The sequence below is a fragment of the Geotrypetes seraphini genome, chromosome 4 (genome assembly GCF_902459505.1).
Source record: "Geotrypetes seraphini chromosome 4, aGeoSer1.1, whole genome shotgun sequence".
Taxonomy (NCBI): domain Eukaryota; kingdom Metazoa; phylum Chordata; class Amphibia; order Gymnophiona; family Dermophiidae; genus Geotrypetes; species Geotrypetes seraphini.
Window position 1 is genome coordinate 325,563,016 of NC_047087.1, and position 20,335 is coordinate 325,583,350.

Below are 20,335 nucleotides of genomic sequence, written 5' to 3' on the forward strand. Positions count from 1 at the left end.
TGAATTACCAGCTGTATCTCTGACATGTTTCCGGATATACCTATCCTCTCTCAGCTTACTAATGTAATCGAAGTTTGTTACCAATGTACTTGACAATATTTTCTGTAACATCGCTGTATATGTACAATCTCTTCCTCTGTAAACCGCTCTGAACTGCTTGTGGTATTGCGGTATACAAATAAAGTTATTATTATTATTATTATTAGATAAGTAAACTTTTTTAGTGGAAAAAGCAAATAGCTAATGAAATGGTAAAGAGTGTATAGGACTTTCATCTCTTAATCAGCTAAGCTTTCAAGATTTCCACAGTGAATAACCACGTACTGCCTCCAATATATGTATCTCCATTGGTATTGGGAAAGGGAACCTTGCCGTTAATGTTGTTGGGTTTTTTTTTAATATTGTTTCAGAATGGAATTTTTTGATAAAGATGGAATCATGAAGGACATCAGGGCGATATATCAAGTTTATAATGCCCTTCAGGAAAAAGTGCAGGTGAGTCATTTAAAGTTAGCCTGGGATGGAAGTTTTGTGGAAAGGAGGTAATGGTTTCTATTTTCCAGTCACTCTGCATTTGATGATGACAGTGTGGTCCATTGGGGAATAGCTTCCTAGAATGTATGTGAGCAAGGACACGAGTAGAGGGATTTTGGTGAACCCTGTAATGTCTATGTAGGAAAATGAGAGGTGGTTCAGTAAGGCATTTAGGGCCGGATTCTGTACCTGGCGCCCAAGTTGGTGGCCACTGATAGCCTGTCAATCATTTTAGAGCACCGGTTACAGAATTTCGGCTTTGGGGAGTCCCTGCCGCTCAGCTGATGGGGAGGGGGGAAAGTACCCTGTCACGATCAGCTGAGCAGCCACAGCAGGGAACCCCAAACCCACCAACACTGTCCATGGCAAGAGGGATGCCCACTCCCTCCTTCTGGCACCCCAGACGAACACCCCCCCTAAACCCACCCCCATACCTTTTTCTTCAAGGCCAGGGATGTTAAAGGGGGGTGCCGACCAGAGGGAGTGGGCATCCCTCCAGCCAGCCGTCAAGAAAAAGGTATGGGATGGTTTTTGGAGGGGTGGGGTGTTCGGGAGTGCCAGCAAGGGGGATTGGGCATCCTTCCTGCCGGGTGTGTTGCGGGGGCAGGGAAAGCAAGAGGGAGTGGACATCCCTCATGCCGCGGGTTTCCCTGCTGCGGCTGCTCAGCCATTCGCAGCAGAGGAATTCCCCCTTCCCCCATCAGCTGAGTGGCAGGGACTCCCCAAAGCCTCAATGCTGTAACCGGCTGCCTAGGATGATTGACAAGCAATTCAACTTGGGCGCCAGTTACATAACTGCAGCTTTGGGGAGTCCCTGCCACTCAACTGATGGGGGAGGGAGGGAGGGAGGGGAATTTTCCTGCTGCGGTCTAGTGGCAAAGATAAGCGGCTGAAATGTAGGCCAGGGTTTTCCAGGCCTACATATCAGCCACCTATCTTGGCGTGATTCATGGCTGGGTAGCCAGTTTAGCCCGCCTAATGCTACTTGCGTTCCGTGGCTTAAAGTCCCGATTCCAATGGCCATATCAGCCGCCTTTTATTTAGGCTTTGGTAGGTGCTTCAACCCTGCCATTTCTGACTGCAATTTTCAATTACTTGGGCATCGGCAGGGCACCTACTGATGCCTAAATTTAGGCGCTGGTTATAGAATTTCCCCCTTAGCGTACAAGATGAAAGTATTGATTACTGTAATGCAGGTATGCTTAGACAGTCAGGTTTTAAGGATTAAGGGATGGAACAACTAAAGAGACTTAGCTCTACAGCTTGGAGAAGACACCTAAGGGGAGATCTGATAGAAGTCTATAAAATACTGAATAGAGTGGAGTGGAGTGGAATGGGAGACATAAGAATACCCTTAGTGGGTCAGACCAGCCCAGTAGCTGGTCCTCACGGTGGCCAATTCAGGTCACAAGTACCTGGCAAAACCCAAAATATTAGCAGCATTCAGAAATATCAAAGAAGAGCAAGTTAAATTATTCATGTATTTAATGGGTATAACTAATGGGCAGACTGGATGGACCGTTTAGGTCTATCTGCCGTCATTTACTATGTTTCTATATATTCCATGCCACTGATCCAGAGTAAGAAGTGGCTTCTCCAATGTTTGTCTTAACAGCAGTTTATAGACTTTTCCTCCAGGAACTTGTCCAAACCTTTTTAAAAACCAACTTCATTAACCGCTCTTACCACATCCCCTGGCAATGGGTTCCAGAACTTAACTATTCTCTGAGTGAAAAAATATTTCCTCCTTTTGGTTTTAAAAGTATTTCCCTGTAACTTCGAGTGTCACTAAGGGCACGAATCCGAACCGTGTCCAGGGGGCTGATTCACGAATCGCCCTCATGCAAATGAAGGCAATCAAAATCACACTGCCAACCGCCTGCCTGTATCGCTCTATAGCGATCCCAATGCATGCGCAGTCCATCTGTATATGGTCTGCGCATGCGATGGCCCTTTTTTTACTGTGTTTTACTTTTTTGCGGCATAATAACCTTCTTAATCGTGATCCCCTTCTTAATCATTCCTAGCAATCTGTTTGCCCTTTTCACAGCCACCGCACATTGAGCGGACTTATCGACTTGTGGACCAGTACTCCCAAATCTCTTTCCTGAGGGGTGTCTCCTAGTACCGCATCAGACATCACCTTACAATTATCTACGTTAAACCTCATTTGCCATGTTGCGGCTCATTTCTCGAGTGTGTTTATGTCACGTTGCAAGTCTTCGAAATCCTGTGCCTTCACTATTCTGAATAACTTTGTATCATCTGCAAATTTAATCATCTCGCTTGCCATACCAATTTCCAGGTCAAGTTTCAAGTTTATTAGTTTTTAATATCCCGATCATAAAACAAATATCTGACCGGTTAACAATAAAATTTAAAATAGGTTAGAAAGAAGTAGTAGTTTGGTGTATTTGAAAAATTAGAGAAAACATATATAACATATACTGACAAACCTGAAAGTGAGGATGAGTGGGGAGGAAGGGAGAAGTTACATTATATTAGAAGAAATGAGATAGAGGGAAGGGATTGAACATGAGGGATGAGGGTGCATGGTATAAGAGATACGCGCTGAAGTAAAGGTTAGTTTTGAGAAAAAGATAAATAAATAAATAAATTAGAGATTAAGATTTGTCAAAGGCATCTTGAAATAGGAAAGTTTTAAGATTAGTCTTAAATTTTGGTAAATGAAATTCATCCCGGAGAAATTGAGGGAGAGAATTCCATAATGTGGGGGCAGTTATAGCGAAATTAGTTTTCCTAGTATAGTAGGATTCTTTTAAGGATGGAATGAAAAGGAGTTTTTGGACAGTAGATCTTAAGGAACGGGGAGAACTTTGGGGTATTAATAATTTATCAAGAAATAAGGGCAAGTGGGAGAGTTTGATTTTAAAAGAGAGCAGTATGATTTTATAAATTATACGGTGGGTGACAGGGAGCCAATGAGCCTCTTTAAGAAGAGGGGTGACGTGTTCGAACTTACCTATTTTGTAAATGAGTTTAATTGCTGTATTTTGTATGAGTTGTAAACGTCGAAGTTCTTTTTGGGGTAGTCCATTTAAAAGAGAATTACAGTAATCTAAGTGGGAAATGACTAAGGAATGAATTAGGATATTAATCGAGTCAGTATTTAGAATAGAACTGAGTGAACGGATGATACGTAATTTAAAGAAACAAGTTTTTACAACTGAACTTATGTGGTCATGAAAAGTAAGCTCTCTATCCAAAGTAACGCCTAGTAATTTTATTTTAGTATCCATAAGTAATGGTGTGGATTTGATGTATATTGTTCCTGGTAATGTTTCAGATTTTTTAATGGGGAGAAGGAGACCACAGGATTTATCAACGTTGAGTGAAAGTTTATTTGAAAAGAGCCAATCACTTATGGTATCTAATTTGGTATTTAGATCGTTAATATCTGAAGGGTTTAAAGTATTGATTGGGTAAAGCAGCTGTATATCGTCGGCGTAAGCGAAGATTGAGAATCCTAATGATTGGGCAAGAGAAAGAAGAGGGGATAAAAAGATATTGAATAATAGCGGGGATAAAATAGAGCCCTGAGGAACTCCAAAAGTTTGAGTTACCGGAGAAGAAGTTTGGTTTTTTACATGAACTTTAAAGTTACGTTGGTGAAAGTAGGATATAAACCAGTTGAGAGCATGACCTGTGATACTACAATCTGCTAATCTAGATAAAAGTAAAGAATGGTCTATGGTGTCAAATGCTGCAGATAAATCAAGGGAAATTAGTATAACCGATTTTAGGTGATCGTGAAAGTATTGTATAGTTGTAATGAGACCAAGTAACGATAATTCAGTGGAATGTGAAGTTCGAAAGCCGGTTTGATAAGGATATAGGGCATGTGTTTGATCGAAGAATTCTGACAATTGAGAATGAATAATTTTTTCGGTGACTTTAGAAATTAAAGGCAAATTGGCAATAGGACGGTAGTTGTTGGGTAAAGAGGGATCAGTGTTGTATTGTTTAAGTTTTGGGAAAACTAGAGCTGTTTTCCATGCAGTAGGGACGTAGCAATCAGAAAAAGATTTGGAAATCATTTCCCTTAAATAAGGACCAAAAAAAGAAAAGAATTTTTTGAGAAGTAGTGGAGGAAAACTTTCAGTAATGTTATTGGGAGAATTTCTAGATTGTAGAATGGTGAATAGTTGAGCTAGTGAAGGTACTTTGAAATTAGAGAAAGAACTGAGAGGTAGGAAAGTTAGATCGTTATTAGTAGGGGCCGAAAAAGCAGGAAGAGAGGGTCCGAGGTGAGTTCGAATAGTATTGACTTTGGTGTCAAAGAATTGGGAAAGTTCATCGGCAGATGGTAAAGTTGAAACAGGAGGAGGGAGTTTTTTTTTAGAGTATTTTGAAAGAGACTGAGCAATACTAAAGAGAGTGGATGAGTTACTAGTGGAAGAGATAAGTTTTGAATAATAGTCTTTTTTTGTCTGTTGAATGGTCTTTTTGTAGTGAAAAGCTTTTTCTTTATAAGAAAGGAGGTGACTGTTATAAAGAGTTTTACGCCATTTGTTTTCGGCCGAACGGACCTGTCGACGGAGGAGGATCAAATTTTCATTAAACCAAGGTTGGTGTTTCTTTGAGGAAGGGTTAAGAATGGGTTTATTTTGTTTGACAGATTTAGGTGCTAGCGAGTCTAGTAGGGATTTCGTAGCAGTTTCCCAATTAGAAAATTGTTCTGTGATGGAAAGGGAAGAGAAATATTTGAGATTTAGGTCAAAGGAAGATTGAATAGCGGGGAGAGTTATAATATTTAGATTACGGGTGAAAGAGGGAATATTTGTTTGTTTGATAAGGTTTGAATGAGTTGGAATATTTGATTGCCAAATAATCAGAGTATGATCTGACCATGGTACAGAGATGAAATCAAAATTATGGAAAAGATAAGTCATGGTGGTTGGGCATAGGATCATATCCAGAGTATTTCCTGCAGAATGAGAAGGCGTATGGATGAGAGGCGATAGTGATAAGTCGGCAATCAAGGTTAAGAGTTCAGAAGTATTAAAATGATTAGGGGAGTTAAAATGGATATTAAAATCTCCAAGAATTATAGATTCAGGATAAGCGATATTAAAATCAGTTAGAGTGGAGATGAGAGATGAAAGAGAGGTTTTAGTTATTGGCGGGGGTAAATAGATAAGGAGAAAGTTAAGAGGAGAGGAAAGTTTAATTGAAAATTGGAGAGATTCAATAGGAGTGTGAGAAAGAAGGTTGGAAGTATTTACCTGAAGAGGAATTGAGGCATGATGTATAATTGCTAATCCACCTCCTTTTTTGTTCGGGCGGGGTTGAAAAAATGCTTTATAATTAGGTGGACAAGCCTGAGTGATGTAAGCATCATCTCCCTGAGTTAACCATATTTCTGTAAGACATAGAATTTGAAGATTATGTTGAGTAATAATATCGTGAATTAAATGATGTTTATTTTTTATAGAGCGAACATTTATTAGACCAGATTTGAATGTAAGGAAGGGATGGAGTTGATTGAGATGGAAGTTGGAAGGGGAATGAGTTGGGATGGAAATGTATTGTCTTGAGTGAGGTGTGACTTGATTTTTGTAAAATGTAGATTCGGAATATCGGCGGCCCCAAATAGTTGGGATGGAAGACATAGTACTTGAAGTAGGAAATAAAAGAATATAGGAGACAAGTTCCGAGCGGTGAAGAATCAAGAAGAAAAAGATATATAGATTGAGAAAAAGACAAAAGGGTCTAAGAAGGGAGGAGAAAGTGAACGAGGGTGTAGGAAGATGAGGGTTATAACGGGAAGTTAGTAGGAAATGAAGGAACTGCATGAAGGAGCGCATAAAGGAGCAGAACCTGCTCCTTAGGTGCGCTCCTTTGGCATAACAAAAACCAAGCAGTGAGGCGTGCGCGGCAAAGCAGAGGAATTTGTAGGGGACGTTACCAGAGAGGTAAAGTGGGCGGAGTCGTCGGCACCACCACAAAGTGGCGGCGGTCCTTTGAGAGAACGAGAGGGCCTGAAGTAGAAGTACTAATACAATTCAAATTAAAATAAGTAAGTAAAACAAACTTGAAATTAAATGGAATTAAAATTAAATAAAATTAATAAAACAGTCACAGTGGAGGTATTAGGGTTGAAGCAGTGAGTCAGCAGGCATAACAAAAACCAAGCAGTCATTTATAAATATGTTGAAGAGCACAGGTCCAAGCGCCGAACTATGCGGCACTCCACTCATGACACTTTTCCAGTCCAAGTATTGTCTGTTTCCTATCCACCAACCAGTTTTTAATCCACGTGAGTATTTCACCCTCGATTCCATGGCTTGCAATTTTTCAAAGTAGTCATTTATGCAAGACTTTGTCAAACGTCTTCTGAAAATCCAGATATACAATGTTGACTGGGTCACCCTTGTCTATAACTTTACATAACATAATATAACTTTATTTTTCTATACCGCCTTAATCAAAAGAATTCTATGCGGTTTCCACAAAAGAGAAAAACTGGACAGTCAGTGAAATACAAAATAGTAAAAAATGAATACAGCTTGTTGTATAAAAAGACATTAAAAGTTAAAAATTGATAGGATAAGATTAGTTATGTTTAAAAATAAAGATAAAAGCACAGATTAAGAGATGAATTTATCAAATAATATTGTCTTGATTTCTTTTCTAAAAGTGCCATAGGACAACATAGCTCCGCTGATATAGTTACCCAACCAGGACTGTTGTTTGCTTGCTTGGAAAGCAAGCATCCTATCAAAATAAGACCTGAGATTACAGCCTAAAATCTTCAGGTAAGCAAATAGGTTGCAGTTCCTGGTTATCCGCACAGGGTTATATAACACAAAATGAGATAGCAGGTATGTAGGTGCCAATCCCCAAACTGACTTGAAACAGAGGCATGAGAATTTAAACATTACTCGTGCCTCCACTGGCAACCAGTGCAGTGATCGGTAATAAGGACTGACATGATCACTTTTCTTTTGTCCAAATATCTGACGAACAGCCGTGTTCTACACTATTCTTAATTTTTTCACAACTTTCTTCGGTACGCCAAGTAAACAAAATTACAATAGTCCAGTATGGATAATATCAACAGTCTAAAAGCTAAGAAATCAAAATAATTTTTGATAAGTCTTTAACTTCCATAATATAAAAAATCACTTTTTCACCACCAAATTTGTGTGCTCTACCAAAGTTAAATGGGAGTCTAAAGTGACTCCCAATGTTTTTATAGATTTTAAAATTGGATAGTCGTGACCATTCAGGTGAAGCGATGTCTTAGTTATTTTGTCATTTGGGCTTGCTAAAAAGATTTGTCTTTTCTGTATTCAATTTTAAATAAAAATTGGTTGTCCATTGTTCTAATTCAGACATGATATAAGAAATTTGTTCTAAAATATCTTTCGTTATGTTATTCAAAGGAATTAAAATGGAAATATCATCAGCATATATGTAAAAGATTAAATTTAGCTTCTGCAGTAAATGTCCCAGAGATGAAATGTATATATTAAATAGCGTGGGTGATAACGGGGAACCTTGAGGTACCCCTGAAGGATTACTCCAGAAATGGGAGTATTTTCCATCACTCACCACTCGATAGGATCTTTTTTTTAAAAAACCCTGAAACCAGTTCCAGGTTCTTCCCGAGAGTCCCATTTCATCTAAGCAGTGTAACATTATTTCATGATCGACCAAGTCGAACGCACTGCTAAGATCCAGTTGTAGAATTAAAGCACTAGTACCTGTGCTAAAAAAACCATAAAGGTGACTTAAAATTGAAGCTAATACTATCTAGGTGCTAAAACCTTTTCTAAATCCTGACTGGTGTTCATTAAGAATATTATGTTTATCTAGGTAATTCACCAGTTCTAGATTAACCAATCCCTATCTGCCTGTTTACTCCCTCGAAGAAGTGCAGCAAGTTCGTCAAGCAAGATCTTCCTTTGCTGAAGCCGTGCTGGCTGGTCCTCATTAGATTGTGTCCGTCCAGGTGATCAGCACCTCTACCATCTTTTCCGATACCAAGGTCAGACTCACTGGTCTATAGTTTCCCAGATCTCCCCTTGAACCTTTCTTGAAGATCAGCGTAACATTCGCCACTTTCCAGTCTTCCGAAATCCTTATTAGTCTTATTAACCATCCCTTTTTAAATAATTTAGAACATAAGAATAGCCTTACTGCTTGCCCTGGATCGGTAGCATTGAACATTGCTACTCCTTGGGTTTTGGCCAGGTACTAGGCACCTGGTTTGGCCACCATGGGAGTGGACTACTGGGCTTATGGATCATTGGTCTGACCCTGTAAGGCTATTCTTATGTTCTTATATCTCTGGAGAAATATATCATATTTGGGAAAATCGAAGGAACCAGGCAAAGAGCAACAGATGACTGGACATGTTGAAAACAACCATGGGGATGATGCTGGAGGACCTTTCCGGACTAGCACAAAAACGATTTCTTTTTTAGATTCGTAATTCATCAAGTTGCTAGGACTCGAGCACAAATCGATGTCACCTAATAATAACAACAATCCACAACTGAACATTGCCTCCTATCCCATGATTCTCTTTAATTTTCTCAGGAACCTCTCATGAGGAACTTTGTTAAAAGTTTTCTGAAAATCTAGATACACTATATCAGCTGGCTCGCTTTTATCCACATATTTATTCATATATTCAAAGAAGTCAAGGAAATTGGTGGGCAAGATTTCCCTTGGCTGAACCCAAGCTGACTCTGTCTCATTGAATCATGTTTATCTACATGTTCCACAATTTTATTTTTTATAATTGTATACAGTATTTTGCCCAGCACTGAAATCAGACTTACAGTTCTGTAATTCCCAGATCTCCTCTAGAACCTTTTAAAAAAAAAAAAAATAGGCGCAACATAGTCCACCCTCCAATCTTCAGGTACTACAGATGATTTTAGCAACAGGTTACAAATCACTAACAGCAGGTCAGCAATTTTATGTTTTTTGGGGTTTTTTTTTTAAGTACCCTGGGATGTATACCATCAGGTGTAGGTGATTTATTACTCTTCAACTTGTCAATTTGGCTTTGAGGGACATTCAATAATTTATCTACCTGAGTAGGGAAAAAAAGGAGGTTTAAAAATATATATTTTATTTTTCAATATAGTCCCTGATATGAAAAGAATTTTTGTGTTTGACCTTCAAACCAGGATGTTACATCTTCCTTGTCATCTTCATCACTTGAAAACCGCTGTCCGTGGAAAGATTTCTTCAAAACTCAGAACAGGAAATAATCCAAGGGAGCCAAGTCAGGACTATAGAGTGGATGATTCAGCTGCTGAAACTCACACTATTGGATGGCAGCCTGTGATTGTCATGACATGTGCACCGGCGTTTTCTTGTGAAGAAGCAGCATGCCTACTGTGAGTTTTCCTCGTCTTTTCTACTCGACTGACTCCCGCAAAGTGATCATTGTGTTGGTGTAACTCTCCCCAGTTATGGTTGTGTTGTGTGGCATGAACTCCAAAAGCAAAATTCCTTCATCGTCCCAGAAGACAGTTGCTATAACTTTGCCTGCGGATTATTCTGTCTTAAACATTTTTGGGGTAGGGTTTGATTTGTGTGTCCACTACATTTACTTCATTTTGGATTCGGGATCTCTGTGATAGATCCAAGGCTCATCTCCAGTTACCAAACGATGAAAAAAATTAACTTGGTCTTCACGGAACCTCTCCAAGTTCTCCTGATAGCACTAGAGCACTAGAACACTCCCAACTTTTCATGAATTATTTTCCAAACTGTACTTGCTGAGATGCCACTTAATTCAGCTAGTCGGGAAGCCTTAATTCGTCTGTCTGATAAAATTAAATCCTTGACTTTCTTTCACATTTCTATGGAATTTGTTGCCACAGACCTTCCAGTGTGACGATCATCTTCAGTGGACCCCACTTAAACTGCTTGCTCCAAAATTTTACTTTGTAGGATGATGGGGCAGGCTTACCATAAACTGCAGTCATGTGTTCATGGATCTCCTTTGGCTTGTTCCCTTCTTTTGTGAGAAATTTATCACTGAACAGTGCTCCCAATCTAGCAGTTTCTTACTTGATTTGCACAAGGACTCTCCTGACTGTGCATGAGCAACCTTTGAGACATGTCACAACACGCACAGACTTGTTTCAACACACTTGCTACTTTCTTTCATACTGAGGTCTATAAATTATTGAACACCCTCTTACATCTTCCAGATTCATTGAGATTTCTTTCAATTCCTCCGCATCATCCCTCTTGAAAATCATTTCCTGTTCAGGTAGATCTCTTACATCTTCTTCCGTAAAGACCAAAGCAAAGAATTCATTCATTGTCTCAACTATGGCCTTATCCTCACTGAGCGCCCCTTTTGCTCCTTAATCATCCAACATTCCCATGAATTCCCTCAGTTTTTCTAGTTTTGATGTACCTAAAAAATTGTTACTATGAACCTTTGCAAGTTTCTCTTCATATTTTTTCTTAGCTCTTGTGAGCAAGGACCGTCTATCAAATGTCAAAATGTTCAGTGCTATGTATGCCTTTCAGCACTATAGAAGTGATTTGGTTGCTGACTTACAAGTGTGTTCATTCTGCTGCTCTTCAATATCTCTCCTCTCTTCTCTCTCCTTATACACCTCATAGAGAACTCCGTTCCTCAGATAAGCTGCTCTTAGCTATACCCGTCTCATCCACTGCCAATTCTAGACTTTATTCCTTTCATCTAGCTGCCCCCTATGCCTGGAATAATTACCCAAGTTTGTCTGCCAAGCCTCTTCCCTTACCTTATTCAAAAGCAAACTGAAAACTCACCTCTTTGATATAGCCCTCAATCCATAACCCTACTCCCCACTGCCCACCAACCCAGCCAGCAGATTAACCATTCCCTTTATCTATATCTATGACATCCTGTTTGTCTGTCTTGTCTGTTTAGATTGTAAGCTCTTTTGAGCAGGTACTGTCTTCTTTGTGACTGTACAGTGCTGCTTTTGTCTGGTAGTGCTATAAAAATAATTAATACTAGCAGTAGTAGTAGTAGTAGTAGTAGTAGTAGCTTTCTTTATCAATGCTTTGCATCTAACTTGCCAGTGCTTATGTCTTGTCTTATTTTCTTCACTTGGATCCTTTTTCCATTCTTTAAAGGACTATATCTTTCAATTATTCACTGTGGGAAAGAATGTACTGATTTTACAATTCGATCTAAGCAGAACATTTGATTTAGTTGATCATGACATCTTGCTTGAATGCTTAGATACCATAGGAATTTCTGGTCAGGTTCTGAATCGGTTCAAGAGTTTCCTAAAAAACCACACATATCAAGTTTTTAGTGAAAAAGTATATTCCAAAAAGTGGACTACTTCCTGTGGCGTTCCACAGGGGTCGCCACTGTCTCCTTCTCTCTTTAACCTTTATATGGCCTCTCTGGGAAGAGAACTATCTCAACTGAACTTACAAACATATATTTACGCCTGCGACATCACAATCGTTTTTCCTTTTATCACGCTGTCATTAGAAACAAAGGCTTATATAATAGAGAATGACATGGTGGCTGTTACCCGCAGTTAGCCGCGAGTAACCCGCCAAAACGGTGAGGAAAAACCTGTGTCCACCATGGCTACAGGGACAAGGCCATTCACTGCCCCGTGGAGCGGTGAATAGCCTTGTCCCCGCAGTTAAGGGAGGGAACGCGCAGGGTCATTCGCGCTCCCTCCCTACTGCCGCCGCTGAGTTGAAATAGCTCCCTTTCTCCCTCCCTGCCCCTTACCTTCATGGCCGCGAGTCTAAATTGCCTTCTTATAGCAGCCGGAGCATTGAAGCTTCGTGTGGCTGCCGTAAAGGTCATCTCTGACGCAACCGGAAGTTGCATCAGAGACGACCTTTACGGCAGCCATATGCAACTACAACGCTCTGGCTGCTGTAAGAAGACAGTTTAGACATCGCCGGCCACAGGTAAAGGGCAGGGAGGTTTGTCGCACCGGGCCTGTTGTCTGGGGGGGGGGGGTGAAAGCGCCACGAAGGTAAGGGGCAGGGAGGAGGAAATGTGGGGTGGAGAGGAAAAGACGCTGAAGGGAAATGGGTAAAACAGAGTGGGGAGAAGGACGCTGAAAGCACATGGGGAAGACAGAGGAGGGAGAAGGACGCTGAAAGCACATGAGGATGACAGAGGGGGGAGAAGGACGCTGAAAGGACATGGGGAAGACAGGGGGGAGAAAGACGCTGAAAGGACATGGGGAAGAGAGAGTGGGGAGAAGATGCTGGCAGGCAAGAAGACAGAGATGCCAGACTATGGGGAGAGTGGAGGGAAGAAGGGTGCCAGACCAAATTGGAAGGGGGGAGAAAGGGAGAGGCACAGTAACAGAGCAAATGGAAGACGCAGAGAGAAGAGAGACAGTGGATGGAAGGAATTGAATGAGAAGATGAGGAAAGCAGAAACCAGACAACAAAGGTAGAAAAAAAAATTCTATTTCTTGTTATTTATTTATTTTTTTTTGCTTCAGGATAAAGTAGTATATTAGTTGTTTTGATAAAATTTTATAAACAAAGCCCTGCCAGCTGAACATCTCTTTCTCCAGTTCAGCAGCCAAAACTTTGATTTATATGGAAGGAATAAGCTAAATATTGCAGTACTGAGGCTTGTATGGATGCTGCGGGGACAGTGATGGGGCAGTGAATGGGATGGCGGTGATGGTGATGGGGCGGTGAAGGGAATGGCGGTGACGGGGCAGTGAAGGGGACGGTGGGCCAGGGACGGTGCATTGTCGGGGACAGATTTTTTCCCCGTGTTAATCTCTATTATATAACATCTTTACTCAATCTTATTGAAAAATGGGCTAAAGATTTCAAACCAAAAATTGAATTCAGAAAAAAACAAATATATTCCTTGCAAGTCCATCTAACAAAATCACGGAATCTTCTCTTCTGATAAATGGAACAAACTATACTATCAGTCCCACAATAAAAATTCTAGGCATTACATTAGACCAATCTTTAACTTTCGAAAGCCATACCGGCATCTTTTTTTTTTTTTTTTTTTTTTTGAAAATATTTTTATTGAATGAACCAGTCACGAGAAGGACAATCAGCAGCACCGGCATCTTGATTAAAAAATGTTACAATACTCTTTAAAAATTACATATATTAAAACCTTATTTTGGTTTTTCATCCTTCGGATTGTTGGTTCAATCTCTGGTACTGAGCACATTGGAGTATTGTAACATCATTTATTTAGGATCATTCAAAAAAACTACCAGGAGATTAAAAATCATTCAAAATTCTGCAGTACGTTTGATATTTGGGTTGAAAAAATCAGATCACATTACCCCATACTACAGGAAATCACACTGGCTGCCAGTGGAGGCCAGAATCATTTTCAACCTTGCATGTTTGTGCTACAAAACACTGGTAGGACTTGCTCCTATTTATCTTATCAACCATTTTTTATTCTCTACAAACCTTCAACCCTTGCGGAGAATTTCTCTATTCTCTTTTCCTATGCTAAACGAATGTATTGTAAAAAGATTCCTGGACAAAACTTTAACTTACCAGGCTAGTATTTGGAGCAAAACCTTAAGTCATGAATTCATTGTTGTATCAAATGTTTAGGAAATCTGTGAAATCTTATTTGTATGACAAATTTGTTTGAGAAACCTCTTGTGTGAATTCTTCCCCTTACCAAATGTTTAAGGAAAACTGTGAAATCTCTTTCATATGACAATTTTGGCTAAAGAAACCCAACCATGCAAGTTATATAATTCCATTTGTATTTCATCTGCGTCTGGCAATTCTCTTTGTTGTAAACCACTCTGAACTCTTAAGGTATAGCGGGTTATAAATAAATTATTATTATTACTTTTTTTGGATCTAATAGCTTCTTTCACTTCACCTTTTAACAATGCCTTCTCTCGTTTTCTCTTTTTTCCACCTTTGTTAATACGTGGTATACATCTGGTCTGGGCTTCCATGATAGTATTTTTAAATAACATCCACGTCTGTTTGACAGTCCTAACCTTTGCAACTGATCCTTTTAGCTTCTTTTTAATCATTTTCCTCATTTTATCATAGTCGCCCTTTCAAAAATTAAATGCCGCTATATTTCTTTTGTGATGTCACTCCAGATATCAGCTCAAATTTGATCACTTTGTGATCATTGTTTCCCAGCAGATCCAACACAGTTACTTTCTGTACTTATACCTTGCATTCAACTAAGTACCAAATCTAACATAGCTCCCCCTCTTGTCGGTTCCTGGATTAGTTGTTCCAAGAAGCAGTCATTTATGACGTCTAGGAATTTTACCTCCCTAGCACTCCCTGATGTAACATTTATCCAGTCAATGTTGAGGTAATTGAAATCATACCAACTTTTTGAGAGGGAACAAAATGCTTTTTATTCCACCTAATGTAACCACACTTCTACCATCACAATAGCAAGAACCCAGGAGCCTTCCCCAAAACAGCCCTTTCATTTACAGCAGACATGTCAAACTCTGGCCTGCGGTGTAATAAAATTTGGCCCGGCAGACAATTCCAAATTTGCACTTAAGCTGGCCCACCAGCTGCCTGTCGCCGGCATAATAACCACTGCTGCCACTCTTCACGAACGCCTTCCTCTGCCTTCACCTGGCCCTCCCAGCTGCCATCGCTGAGATTTAGCCCGCCGTTCTTTCCCTCCCTCCATCCTGGCTTCCCGATCTCACATTAAAGCAGCCTGCAGAGGATCACTGGTCGGCTGTAGTGATCCTAGCAGGCTGCCGTACACTCAGCAGCACGTTCCCTCTGCCGCGGTCCCATACATCAGAGGAGAGGCAGACCACAGCAGAGGGAACATCCTGCAGAGGCCGATGGCAGCCTGCAAGGATCACTACAGCTGACCAGCGATCCTCTGTAAGCTGCTTTAATGTGAGGCCGGGATGGAGGGAGGGAAGGAACAGAGGGCCAAATCTCGGCGATGGCAGCCAGGATGGCCAGGCAAAGGCAGAGGAAAACGCTTGTGAAGAACAGCAGCAGTGGTAATAAATATATGTTGCTTAGCTTAGCTTTTTTAAAATAATTCCCCTTGCCGACGCGTTTCGAATTTCTATATCAAGGTCAAGGATACTCATGAGCAAAGCAGTCTACAAGACAGCTGGTGTTAGACAGCATGCATGAACTAGGACCTAAAAGAAAGAGGAAAAGTCATTTTTATTTTGTTTACATCACAGAGTCAGCATGGGGTTGGAGAGGTTGTAACCCTAGACTTCTACTAAGAGTAAGGGGTCCTTTTATTAAGGTGCGCATTTAGCGTACACTAAATCAGTTAGCATACCTTAATAAAAGGATCCCTAAGTATCTTAATTAAAAATTTGGCCCGCGACGTAGCCTGTTTTAGATTTCAGCCCCTTATGTGATTGAGTTTGACACCCCTGCTCTAGTCTAACCAATCTGCCGAATAGTCAAGCAGAACTAAGAAGTGCTATCCTATCTAAAAATGGAGTTCTTTTTTAAAAATTTTTTTTAATTTTTACTTTTATTGTATTCTGTAAACCGCTTAGACCAGTATAACAAGACTAATAAACCATAAACCACTCCTAACAGGAATAACAACTAATGGAACAATACTGTTGGAAATTGCATAGAAAAAGTCCTTTGAGCAAATGTCCCCATTTGTGCTGCCCGATTCATGATTCGAATCGGTTCACCGATTTACTTCGGGTGAATCGATTCGAATCGATTTAAATTTTTAAAAAATCGGCTTCCTGATTCGGACCCTCTCCTCTCGCCCCCTAAAGCAGGAGCGGCAGCACTGTCTTGCTGGCCGCTGCCGCACCTGTTTTAGAGGGCGAGAAGGGAGGGTCAGTCGGGAAGTGCTGCGTCTGGCTTCCCTCCTAGCCTCCCTGAAGGACTGCCCCCACCAAAAGACTGCGCACCTCCCCCGGGAAGGCCTCCGTGTTCCTCCTGGCCTCCCCGAACTGTTTACCTTAGAGCTTCAGCCGACGATTGCGGTTACAGCTCTTTGCACTGCAGTGCTTTAAGCTGTTTCCTCTGCTGTGGTCCCGCCCCTCCGCTGTTCTTTTTAATCTCCCGACCCTATAAAAATACTAGAACCCGAAGAAAAAATCACACTCTTCATGCAAATCCCACAAGAACAACAGATAGACAGACAGGGTGGGGACTGTACCAGTCTGGAGAGTCTAAAAGAAACAAAATTAGCAGGGAAGAACCTAATTTCTCCATCTTTAGCGCCTCTCCATACCAGTACATTTTACTGATGGGATGTGCCAAAGCAGTACCCATCATGGGTGGGACCCCTGGAGGGCTGCCAGCAGAACACGCTCACTGAACACCACGTCTCGACGCAACGGAATGTCTACAGGGTAGTGTCACACAAAGGAATGAGGAAAAGACCAAACCACAGCCTTACAGATAATCACTGGAGTAACAAAAGAAGTCTCAGCCCAAGAAGCTGCCTGACCCCGAGTGGAATGAGCCTTGAGAAATTAAAAAATAGGCTTCTCCTGAAGAAGATATGCGGAAGCAATAGTCTCGATCCAGCGCACAATGTAGCCTTGGAAGCGCTGTCCCCTTACAAGGACCTGCTGAGAGGACAAAAAGATGATCCAACTTCCAGAACTCCTGGGTCTGCTGAACATAAGGGCGAAGAACCCAACAGACATCAAACTTGCGCAACTGCTGCTGCTCCGAAGAGCCCTCCCGATTACCCAAGACCAGGAGGACCACTGACTAATTGACATGAAAAGGTGAGACCACCTTCAGTAGAAAGGAAGGAACAGGCAGGAACATAACACGCTCCCTAGAAAATTCCAGGAAGGGAGGTCTACAAGAGAAAGCCTGCAGCTCAGAAATGCATCTTGCAGAAGTAATGACCACCAGAAGACCACCGTGAGAGTAAGGTCCTTCACCAAATAGGAACCCAGGGGCTCAAAAGGAGGGTTCACGAGCATGGACAGGACCAGATTGAAATCCCAGTCCGGAGCTGGATGCCGAAGCAATTTGGCCACTCTCAAAAGGTGAACCACATCCGGAAAAGAAGTTAAACGCTTACCCTGCAGCAAACCATGAAATGCAGACAAAGCTGCAAGTTGAACCTGGAGAGAAGACCAGGCCAGGCGTAGAACATCACTCCTCAAAAATATGCCAAACACGCACATAAGCCCGAGATGTGGAAAGCTTCTGGTACCCCAAGAGAGTAGAGATCACTTTATCTGAATAATCTTTCTTACCTAAGCATTCCCTCTCAAGAGCCAAGCCGTAAGACATAAGGGACCAGGATCAAACATTGGAATGGGATCCTGAGTCAGAAGGTCGGGCAAGAGAGGCAGCGAAAGAGGATCTGCCATGAGAAGATGAACCAGATCCGCATACCACGGGCACCTGGGCAAGTTCAGAGCCACCAGGATCATGCGGCCAGGGTGCCAATCAATGTGAAAAAGGACTCTGTAATTAAACTGTTTCAGCTTCTGTATCGCACCCCCTACTTCTAGGCCCCTCCCCTTGCTTCTCCATGCCCCCCTACTCTCCCACTTCCTCTTTGATCTGTCACCTTAAGCTTGTATAGGTTTGTGCAACTCACAAATGGAAGATTAGATTAGATTAGACTATATTGAAAGACCGGACGGCATTCATCCAAGGGTACTCAAGGAACTAAGGAACGAAATAGCAGAGCCACTTCGACAAATATGCAACCTATCCTTAAAAACTGGAGAGATCCCGGAGGACTGGAAATAGCAAATGTCACGCCTATCTTCAAGAAGGGTTCAAGGGGTGACTCGGGAAACTACAGGCCGGTGAGCTTAACCTTGGTCCCGAGAAAGATGATGGAAGCGCTGATTAAGGACAGCATCTGTGAACACATCGAAAACAATGGACAGCTAAAGTCGAGTCAGCATGGCTTCTGCAAGGGTAGGTCATGCCTTAGAAACTTATTGCACTTCTTTGAGGGGGTAAACAGCCAGGTGGATAAAGGGGAATCCATAGACATCATTTACCTTGACTTCCAAAACGCCTTCGACAAGGTACCACACGAAAGACTGCTTAAGAAGCTATGGAACCACGGGGTGCAAGGGGAGGTCCATCGATGGATCAAAAACTGGCTGGCAGACAGGAGACAGAGAGTTGGAGTAAAGGGCCATTACTCAGACTGGCAATGGGTCACGAGTGGAGTTCCGCAGGGGTCGGTGCTGGGACCGCTCCTGTTCAATATATTTATTAATGACCTGGAGGCGGGAACAAAATGTGAGGTCATTAAATTTGCGGATGACACCAAACTATACAGCAGGGTTAAAACCACGAAGACTGCAAAGACCTACAAAAGGATCTGACGACACTGGAAGAGTGGGCCAAAAAGTGGCAAATGAGCTTCAACATAGGGAAATGCAAGGTCATGCATGTAGGGGGAAAAAAACCCTATGTTCAGTTACAAAATGGGGAGATCACTGTTAGGGGTAAGTAACCTTGAAAGAGACCTGGGAGTGATGGTAGACACAATACCGAAGGCGTCGGCACAATGCGCCACAGCCTCAAGGAAAGCAAACAAAATGTTGGGTATCATTAAGAAGGGTATCACGACTAGGACAAAGGAAGTCATCCTGCCACTGTATCGTGCAATGGTGTGCCCGCATCTGGAGTACTGTGTCCAGTACTGGTCGCCGTACCTGAGGAAGGACATGGCAGTGCTTGAGGGAGTCCAGAGAAGAGCAACTAAGCTGATAAAAGGTATGGAGAACCTCTCATATACTGACAGACTGAAAAAGCTAGGGCTGTTCTCCCTGGAGAAGTGGAGACTTAGAGGAGACATGATAGAAACCTTCAAGATCCTGAAGGGCATAGAAAAGGTAGACAGGGACAGATTTTTCAAATTATGGGGAACCACAAGTACAAGGGGGCACTCAGAGAAATTGAAAGGGGACAGGTTTAGGACAAACGCTAGGAAGTTCTTTTTCACCCAGAGGGTGGTAGATACATAGAACGCGCTTCCGGAGGCTGTGATAGGCAGGAGCACGTTACAGAGCTTCAAAGAAGGTTTGGATAGGTTCCTAGAGGACAAAGGGATTGAGGGGTACAGATAGAAGTAGAGGTAGGTTATAGGGATAGGAGTAGAGGTAGGTTAAAGAAATAGTCAGGGACCACTGCTTAGGCAATAGGCCTGATGGGCCGCCGCGGGAGCAGACCGCTGGGCGAGATGGACCTCTGGTCTGACTCAGCGGAGGCAACTTCTTATGTTCTTAAATCTCGGTGGATCTGGAAGATGTACTGAGCTAAATCGACAAGTTAAAAAGTCATAAATTGCTAGGACCAGATGGTGTGCAACCCAGGGTATTAAAAGAACTCAAAAATTGAATTGCTGACCTGCTGTTAGTGATCTGTAACCTGTCGGTAAAATAGTCTATAGTACCTGAAGATTGGAGGGTGGCCAGTGTTCCACTGATTTTTAAAAAGGGCTCCAGGGGAGATCCGGGAAATTACAGACTGGTAAGCCTCACTTCGGTGCCGGGCAAAATGGTAGAAACGATTATAAAAAATAAAATTGTGGAACACTTAGACAAACATGATTTAATGAGAAGGAGTCAGCATGGGTTCAGCCGAAGTAGATCTTGCCTCACAAATTTGCTTGACTTCTTTGAAGGTGTGAATAAACATATGGATAAAGGTGAACCGGTTGGTTCCTATGCATCATCACCCTTGAAAACCATTTCCGGTTCAGGTAGATCTCTTACATCTTCTTCCGTAAAGACCGAAGCAAAGAATTCATTCAGTCTTTCCGCTATGGCCTTATTCTTCCTGAGCACGTCTTTTGCTCCTTGATCATCCTACGTTCCCAAAGATT

The 20,335-nt window shown here is 41.8% G+C and overlaps 1 protein-coding gene across 3 annotated transcripts in view; it reads left to right on the top strand.

Annotated features, from left to right (window-relative positions):
* Positions 1-20,335, top strand: part of ABRAXAS2 (abraxas 2, BRISC complex subunit) — a 209,065-nt gene that overhangs the window by 181,300 nt on the left and 7,430 nt on the right. For all 3 annotated transcript variants that reach the window (XM_033943580.1, XM_033943579.1, XM_033943577.1), the window contains exon 7: positions 411-495. In XM_033943580.1, the coding sequence (XP_033799471.1) occupies positions 411-495 (85 nt within the window). The remainder of the gene's footprint in view (positions 1-410; positions 496-20,335) is intronic.